General features: G+C 32.2%; 1 protein-coding gene across 1 annotated transcript; it reads left to right on the forward strand.

The window, feature by feature from the left end:
• Positions 1-6280: 6280 nt before the first annotated feature.
• LOC129899204 (3-ketoacyl-CoA synthase 11-like) lies at positions 6281-8695 on the forward strand. The gene is made up of 2 exons (XM_055974069.1): positions 6281-6387; positions 6583-8695. The coding sequence occupies exon 2, from the start codon at positions 6813-6815 to the stop codon at positions 8349-8351; it is 1539 nt and encodes a 512-aa protein (XP_055830044.1). The 5' UTR covers positions 6281-6387; positions 6583-6812; the 3' UTR covers positions 8352-8695.
• The last annotated feature ends 1464 nt before the right edge of the window (positions 8696-10159 follow it).

Below are 10159 nucleotides of genomic sequence, written 5' to 3' on the forward strand. Positions count from 1 at the left end.
ATACGCCAAAGATATGATGCATCTTACATTTTCTATCTTAATATATCTGGAAGAATCTTTTTAGAATATCCTTTTGAATATTTGATCCTAACTAATTATATATCTAACATTTTTTCTGTAATTTATAAGAGTACTATCGTTACTTTGATTTATCAAAAAATAATGGGCGTAGGTAGACTCATTTTATATGTATAGTACATTTTTATTACTTAGATAATTAAAACATTTTTTTGTACATTTCTTCGTATTGAATTTTTAAATCATAATTTATTTTCTTTTTTAAAAAAAAAAGGAAAAAAATATTTGTGATTTAAAATTGGGGAATCCCTTTGTGTTTATATTCATAAATCACATTCACCTTTTCAAATCAATGAAGATGCCATTTTTTTTTCTATAATATTTTTGCTCTGCAGAAGTTTCCTAATAAGTACAATTACCATTGTGCAGTCGTGTCTTAATTTATTTTTTCTGGATTAATTTATGCTAGATCCATATTACTTAAATTTACCAGTGTATCAATTATATTTGTTCATTTGGTAACTTAATGAACGTATTAGTACTATCTTAAAAGGCCTTTTAAAGCATGTACAAATAATTCGATCGAAAGCAATCGATTTGATTGAATTCACTATGAAGAAGTAGATTTATGACGCTCTGGACCATTGAGATTAAGGATAAGAAGGATAGCCAATAGGTTTCTAGGTTAGTAATTAAGCTTCTTAAAGAAGGATTGCTATTATGATATTTTAGGCAAATATCAAATCAAAAAAGAGAAAAATAAAGTGTTATTTAAAATAGAGAATAATTCACATAGTACTCATTCGATTTAGCTTACTTTAGCTCAAGAGAATAAATTCTTAAGATTTATTGGACTATAAAGAACAATATATATACCATATGATTGGGTGTGTGATAAGATTCGTGGTTGATACTTGGTAAATAACACAAACAAAAGACGAATTCAAAATTTAAATTTAATGAAATAGATTTTTAAAATTTTTGGAACACTGGACTATTATCCTTTTAAAACGATGAGTTCAGTTATAGCATCTATTAATTCTTTTTTTCTAAATTTTTAATATAATGAATATTCAAAATAGGATAAATTATGCGAATTGACAAACATTATTAATGTAGTATTTAATATAGCTATAGTTTCACATAATCATGAATCACAATTATAATTTAATAAAACTTGCTATTATACAAATTTGGGGGCTCTTATAAAAATCTGAAAACGAATTTAGAGGCTCATATACAAATCTTTAAAGTAAATTTGTATTTTCTTTTGTATTTGTATATTTCTGGCTCATACACAAATCTGTGAGGATTCATATACAAATCTCTAAAGAAAAATTGTATTTGTATATACAATCTCTGTAAAAGCTCAATTTGTATAATACAACGAGATATATAAACGGAAAAACTCAATTTACATAATGCAGCGAGATATACAAACGAAAATTAGCATAACAACTAAAACTATAACTACAAAAAGTAATTAGACAAAATATAACTAAGGAGTCTAATTATATTTTAAATCGTTGCTATATTTTTGAAAGTTCCTCTTAAAAATATCAAATTCATAAAAATTCGATACTTTAAAGCTACATCCGCCACTGACTACATCATTCTTTTTGTAGAGTGAGGACCAAATATAACCGTGTAGGGAAGTCATGTACCCTGTCCATTAGGGCCATCATTTTCTACGAAGAAAATACTTTATTGAAATATTTTCATCTTCAAATATTCATTGCAAACTTAATTATTAAGATATATAAATGAAATTCCGAAAGATGTTATAGTGGTCGCACTTTTTCTTCTTATTGTTGACAACCAAAAAAATTAACTACTCATTTTTTACTTTGAATTGCTCGTGTGAACAATCCAACTAATTTTAATGTCTCACGTTTATCGAAAATAACTTCTCTATTCTTAAAAATATAAATAAAATATTTTTTCATGCTCTACTTATGGAATTTAGTTGGGAATTTTTTTATAAAAAAAATAATAAAAATTAAACTGATCGAATGGAACCAATTTTTAAGTTTTTCAAATATAATCAAAGATTTCTCTAAAATCTATATTCGTACTAAATATGTTGTTGTACTATATATATGTAGACACACACTATGTTATCTCACTAGAATAAATGATAGTAATAAATATATAACTTGTAATTTAGTAAATTTTGATATTTAAATAGAAAAGGTTTGGTGATTTTTTATTATTATTATTATTATTATTTTTATGACAAGTCATAGGTTATCCATGAAGAATATTCATACCGACTAGAAATTAATGGATATGCGACTAGAAATTAATGGATATGCAATTCTTTTTCTTTGAATAAACCCCACGAGCTTTAAACGTTGTTGCAATTAGTATTAGGTATGAACACTAGCCAAGTCAACATAGCTTTGCTATCATTATCATGATATGTCAATCACTGGCCAAATAAAAAAGGCCGAACACATGAATAGGCCTCTAAACTTGATTGATTTTTTCTATGAGGCACCTTAACTATGTTGTCTTCTTATTGAACTTCTGAATCATATATAATTTGTAAATTTTAAATATTTATTGTTGACATTGAATAAAATATTTTATCATTTTTGAAGAGCGCGTGAAAAAAAATTGAAGAGGCTGATATAAAATCCATTTTGGGATGTAACAGTCTTTCTTTTTACATGCTCTTCAAATGTGATAGCACGTTTAATGGTGTCACAACCCAAATTCACAAGTCATGATGGCACTTATGTTCCCAACCAATAGATAAGTCAACACTAACATTTTATCAATTTAAATAAATAAATAAAGTAAGAATACAAGCGACAAGTAGAATATTCCAAATACTAAGTCGGTCATAAGTATGAGTTGCGGAAAGTTAAAATACCACCAAAGATTTGGAGTCATAAATACAAGAGCTTCTAAAATAGGATTCAAATATGAAACTAAAATGACCAGTTTAGACGTAATAAATATCCTGTCTTAATACGAAAATAACAGAATAAATGAAAGATAGAGAGAGGTGTGGCCCGCGGAATAACCAAGCAGCTCACCACAACTCCAAGATAACCCAAGCTCGGACTCAAAAAGCTCCTCGAGATGCGCCCGTATTCGAAATCGAATCTACACCACAAAAGAGTGCAATAAGTGTAGTTTGAGTACAAACCACGTGTACCCAATATGTCTCATTGACCGACAACGAAGAGGTAGTGACAGGAGTATAAAAAAATCATTCTCAAATTTTATAATTCTACATTATACTTATCAATAAAGTCTCATCAAAATAGGAATAATCAATGTCACAAAATATTTAACACATAATCAAGTAAAAGTGAAGAAGATAATGAGATGCAATGAAACATCATGAGATGATATGCCTCAATACCAAGTAACGTCACAATCGTATATACACAATACTTCTCGGAATATACTTTGAGAGTTTGTGACCCATGGGGGGCTCGCGAGGTCCATATACCGATACAGACGATCTCTACGTGTCTATGTAGACGATCTCAACATACTATCATAAAATCAAACCATCCCAGCACAGATGATCTCCACGTGCCCAACTTATAACCATAAAATTCTCTTTCACGAACAATTTCCCTTCTGTCAGACCTTTACTCATACTCAATGTCACGTCAATGCATGTGCACAATCTAATTTCAACAACACAGAGAAGGAGGATGCATCTCAATAAATCAAATATTAGTATGACATATAATCACCTCAACTATCACAATTATATGGGTTCAAATAAGAAGCACAATCACACAAAAGAAATCAATCAATAATACATCAGCTAATGCTCATATGTTTTGTCATTCTCAAATTACAATCCTTCATTCTATAGTAATAAACTTTCCCTTTATAACACCGATACTCGTATCAATGCTTGTCACACCATTGATACGAGCCCCTCATCTTTCGCCCTTACCTGTTATCTATTTTAATTTTTAATCTTTAATTAGAAAAACACCCTTCAAAGAAATCTAAAAGTCTTAACATACCTCGAATGTCGAACACGTGTCACAAATCCTCAAGATTTTGTCTTTTCTTTTCGTAAGGCCTCGGAACGTTTCAAATCTATCAAAAATGTATTATTCATAAGTAAACGAATCCGTAGACACCCATATTACTATATGTCTAGCCTAGACCTAAAAACGTACCACAAATCTATAATCAGTTACCTAAATCTCAAGCCTAGGATTAAATCTCAATTTCTCCAAATAAATCTAGTGTTATTCATATAATACTATACCTTAAATATTTAAGCATACACCAATATGTCAAAACTAACTTAACTACGAAAAACTTACGAATTCCCAAAGAAGTTAACAAACAAATTATAAGAAACCTTATATGTTGCCAACCTCCTGTTTTCGAGTAACTACCTAATTCCTTACACTCAATTTGCATTCTTAAATTAACCTCTGCAAGTTTAAGAAATATAAGGAAAAAAAACGTACAACTTGAACCACTAATTTGCAGACATGCAAAGAAATTGAAAATTCACATAAATGAAATCAAGATGCCACTTTTGTTTTCTTGCCCATAACTAACCCTTATTTTGCCATTATTTCATAATCTTTTTTCACTATCTCTTGCAACAAACAATTAATTTCAATAGCATAAAGTGAACCCTTTTTTTTTAATCCTAAAATATTCAATATACATCCAAGTTGTTGAATGTTTACCTCCACACTAAAATCTTCTCTGGTTCACGCCGCCGCATGTAGTTGTCACCCTTTCTTTCTTCTTTTATTTTCCCCCCCTCAAAGATACAGTTTATAAAATACTATTCCTATTTTATCTAACTTAAATATATGAACTTTAAAAGAGTAGTGAGTGTGACCCACTTCTAATTTAAATTAATTATTGCCTTTTATTAATAATTAAATATAGTAAAAAATAAATCTCCACAAAAATTAATTATTTAAAAGAATACCCTTCAATTAAATAACTACAGTTAAATGGATAGTTCAAAAGTCTTATTTAATTATTTTTTTACGAGAAGAGTCAAAATAATTTTAGTGTTCAAAACGACCTAACGGGTAGTTACAAATGAATTGCACATCAGCCCCTTACATTTCAAAATGGATTCCACATCAGTCTTGTTAAATGCTTTTCACGCGCTCTTTAAACATGATAAAATCTTTTTATGTAATGTCAGCAATGAATGTTTAAAATGTACAAATTATGTATGGTTCAAGGATTTAATAAAAATCAACCAAGTTCAAAGGCCTATTTATGTGTTCGATCAATAAAAAAAATTTATAGAAAATGTGAACTATATATTTTTTTCTTTAGATAAATACTTTTCTTTTTTAATGGTGAATTTTTTTGGGAAAAAGAGAAGAAGAGGAAAGGTTTAATGAAAATCTTAATATGATCGTCTATTTCACTTTGTTTTAATTAATTCACTTACTTTCAATTGGATGGGTCTCCATTGAATAGTGTGGTTTATTTTACTTTGTCGTTTTATAGAACGATTTTATTAGTTGACACATTAATTTTTTAAATATAAATTTCTAATTAATTTTATAAAAATTTTAAACTCTCCTCTTTGAAGACAGATATCAATGCCATGGTGAAACAAGACCACAAATAAGAAAGTGTAATAAGATGTCGGCCATCACATTAGATAAAAATTAATTTATACGATGATAGGTTTTAACCTTTAACTTTTATCCTAATATTAGTTTATTTAGATTTGTTATGATGAAATTATTATTTTTTACGTGAAGTGCATATAATAAAATATTTAAAGAAAAAAGAGTGTAATACATATATTATTAAAAATTAATAATGTGTTTCACTAACCATTTAGATAATAATTCAAATAGAAAACATACGTTTTCAATATAAAATTATAAAAATAAAATAAATAGTTCAGATATATTTTCAACGTTTAACTTAAAATAAAATGGAAAAATTGTTTTTTTTAAGTGTGGTAGATTGTGGCAGCCTGGCTGCCACAAGCCCCAACAATACACGGTGGGCAACAAGTCAAATTCGATATGCTCTAAAAAGGCGACAGTTCAAAATCTTTACGAGACCAAAATTCTCTTTTAAAAAATTTCACATCTTTACCCCTCCATTTTGAAGTTTCAGCGTTTGAAGATTGACTGTTTTATCCCCCTTCGCCTCACTTTCTTGGCTGCCCCACAAGACAGTGTACAACTATACAACAGTGTTGTAATTTCTTATTGTTGTTTCCTCCTCCATGCACTCCTTATTTATTTATTTATTAGTATAACACCTGGTTGAATATATCTATTTCAAATTCAAAAAAAAAAAAAATAATCTCTCTCCTCACACAGTTCATAAGATTCTCCGTGAAGGGTTCTTTGTGGGGTTTGTCTGCGTTGACATAAGGTTTGTTCTTGATCTGGGGTTCTGTTAATTCTCTCATATATGCTTGTTTTGAAATGGAGTTCTTTGTTTTTTTTGGTTCTGTTTAAGCTTTTGAGAATTGGGGTTTTGTGCTAGATCTTATGTTTGACAGTAATGTAGTTAATGTACATGAAGTCTGATTGAAATTTGCTTTGTTCCTTTTAATTTTTCTTGCAGGGGTTCTTTAATTTTGGATTGAGTGAGGTACTCGTTTCGAACTCTTGGTTTTTAAATCCAATTTCTTGTTAGATCTGGTTGTTTTTAGGAACCCCTTGTTGCTGTTAAACCCTTAGACCCTATAAAAATTCAATCTTGAAACTTCCTATATAAAGATTTCAATTTTGTACCCTTGAGCTGTTGAGTTTATTAGTTTTGAGTTGGGGTCAAAGTTATTGAATTCCATCAAAATGAGTGAATCAAAACCAGAAGGCCCAGTTAACAACCCTCCTTCTTATTCCAGAAACTTTCCTGATTTCAAACAATCTGTGAAGCTGAAGTATGTGAAACTTGGTTATCATTACCTCATTACTCATGGAATGTATCTATTTTTATCCCCTCTAGTTATTGTCCTTGCTGCTCAACTCTCTACTTTCTCGCCAAGTGACCTATATGTTCTTTGGGAGCAGCTTAGGTTCAATCTCATATCTGTCATCATATGCTCTACCCTCTTGGTCTTCCTGTCAACCCTCTATTTCCTAACCCGTCCTCGCCCTGTATACCTTGTTAATTTCTCGTGCTATAAGCCTGAAGATGCTAGGATATGCACAAGGAAGATTTTCATGGAGAGGTCAAAGTTGACTGGTTCATTCCCTGATGAAACTCTTGAGTTCCAGAGGAAAATTCTTGAGAGGTCTGGCCTTGGTGAATCGACATATCTCCCTGAAGCTGTGCTGAGGGTACCACCAAATCCTTGTATGGAAGAAGCACGAAAAGAAGCTGAGACTGTTATGTTTGGTGCCATTGATGAACTCCTCGCCAAAACCGGTATTAAGCCAAAAGATATTGGAATTCTAGTAGTAAATTGCAGCTTGTTTAATCCAACACCCTCATTGTCTGCAATGATTGTGAACCATTACAAGCTTCGTGGAAATATTGTGAGCTACAATCTGGGTGGAATGGGTTGCAGTGCTGGTTTGATCTCAATCGATCTTGCAAAAGATCTTCTTCAAGTCCATCCCAATACCTATGCTTTGGTGCTCAGCATGGAAAACATCACCCTGAACTGGTATTTTGGGACTGAGAAATCCATGCTCCTTCCAAATTGCTTATTCCGGATGGGAGGTGCTGCTGTAATGCTCTCCAACAAAGGATCTGAACGAAGAAGATCAAAGTACCAGTTGATACATACTGTCAGAACTCACAAAGGTTCCGATGACAAGTGCTTTTCTTGTGTTTACCAAATGGAAGATCCCAATGGAAAAGTTGGAGTATCGCTGTCAAAGGATTTAATGGCAGTAGCTGGTGATGCTCTAAAAACCAATATCACTACATTGGGTCCTCTTGTGCTTCCCATGTCCGAGCAGTTGCTTTTCTTCGGCACGCTCGTTGGAAGAAAACTGTTGAAGATGAAGATCAAGCCTTATATCCCAGATTTTAGATTGGCCTTTGAGCATTTCTGCATTCACGCCGGTGGCAGAGCTGTGTTAGATGAAATAGAGAAAAACCTGCAACTCACTGACTGGCACATGGAGCCTTCAAGGATGACATTGTATCGATTCGGAAACACCTCGAGCAGCTCCCTTTGGTACGAATTGGCCTACTCGGAAGCTAAGGGAAGGATCAAGAGGGGAGACCGAACTTGGCAAATAGCATTTGGTTCAGGGTTCAAATGTAACAGTGCCGTCTGGAAAGCTTTACGATCAATTAATCCAGCCAAGGAGAAGAGCCCGTGGATGGATGAGATTGACCAGTTCCCCGTGGACGTTCCAAGAGTTGCAAAAATCTAACAATCCAATGGAGGTTTTATTTAGTTTAGTGTTCCCAAAATTGCGGGTGATTATTCTTTATCAGTTGCCATGTGCTGTTCAGTTGTTTCCTTGTGATTCTCAAGCTAGTCTATAGCTGATCTAATTCTATTGAGAAGCTTAGATAGGGAATTCTACTTGCTGTCAATTGTGTTATGAGGATCAAGTAAGTGTTCTTCTCATTTTGATGTTTCTGGAAATTGAGTTTAGGATCGACTTGTTGGTTATTTGGAGTTTGGGGGGTAGTAGCTGAATATCTATCAGTTAATATCCATGTACTATTTCTTTATTCATGATTTATCCTAGAAATTGATATTCATTATTCATTGGTTGTGTGGACAGCATTTGTGTTATTCTTCTATTAACCCCGTCTCCTTGCCCCTCCATTGAAAAGATACTAAAGAAATAGAAACATAATTTTCCTTATGTTTCTTTGTTGAAAGAACATTTAGGTGAAATTGAAGGTGAAGAAAGATCAAGTTGAACGGTTTTGCGGATGGGTTATCGGTAGCGAACGGTTTTGAACAGCCCTAGCAGGGATATGTGATTTAGTTATCCATTTCAAATCAGTAAATGCATTTGACATTTGATTTGCTGTTTCTGTAAGTGGATGATTTTCTGGACCTCCTTCTCATATGTGCTGGTATGTGGATCAAAATGAGAGAGTGATGAAACTTTTCACACAATTTCTCTTTCGGGTTGTTTTTTCTCTCCCCTAATTGCGAAAAAATTGTTTCATCAAATCGATAATTTGCAAATCGAACAGTAAATAAGTCTCATATCAATGGTTCAAGGTAGTGAATTATGGAGGGTGAGTCAAACCCAACATATATGCCCAACCTTCGTTGAGACCCATCTTTGTACGTTGTGGTAGTTCTATAGGCACATATACCGCACAACCAAAAATTTGTAGATGGGATATATTTGGCTCATTACCACATAGTGATTGTGATAAAGAATATTTATTATCATTTGTCGGTCTAAGACGTGCAAGTGCTGCTGCATGTAAGATAGCATGACCCCAAACAGTAATCAGCAATTTTGTTTTCATAGGTAGAGGTCTTGCTATCAATTGTAGGCACTTAATAAATGACTCTGCAAGGCCATTTTTAGTATGAACATGAGAAACGGGATGTTCAATTTTTATCCCAATTGATAAGCAATAATGATCAAAAGCTTGGGATGTACATTCTCCAGCATTATCAAAGCGAATAGCTTTAATTGGATAATCTAGGAATTGCGCCCTTAATCTTATTATTTGTGCTAATAACTTTGCAAACGCCAGGTTGCGAGGTGGTAAGAGGCACACATGAGACCATCTTGATGATGCATCTATTAGGATCATAGAATATCTAAACAATCCATTAAGTGGATGAATAGGTCTACATATATCCCCATTTATACGCTCTAAAAAGACAGGAGATTCGATGTCAACCTTCAGAGTTGATGATCTGATAATTAATTTGCCTTGATAACAAGCACCACATGAAAAGTTATCATTCGTAAAAATCTTCAGGTTCTTTAATGGATGTCCAGTTGAATTTTCAAGAATTTGTCTCATCATTATTGATTCAGGATGACTTATTGGATCATGCCATAGCACAAATGTATTTAAATCAGTAAACTTCTGGTTTACAATCAAATGTGCTTTAATTACATTACTTTTTGCATAATATAGGCCGGATGACAAAGTTGTTAATTTTTCTAAAATATATTTCTCGCCTGAGACACTTGATTATACCAAGGTATTCAATATTCATTTCATTTAGCGTCTCAATATTATATCCATT

Source organism: Solanum dulcamara, chromosome 8, assembly GCF_947179165.1.
Source record: "Solanum dulcamara chromosome 8, daSolDulc1.2, whole genome shotgun sequence".
NCBI lineage: Eukaryota > Viridiplantae > Streptophyta > Magnoliopsida > Solanales > Solanaceae > Solanum > Solanum dulcamara.

Coding starts and splice junctions, on each gene's coding strand:
- LOC129899204 (XM_055974069.1), top strand. CDS start 6,813: ATGAGTGAATCAAAACCAGAAGGCCCAGTTAACAACCCTCCTTCTTAT.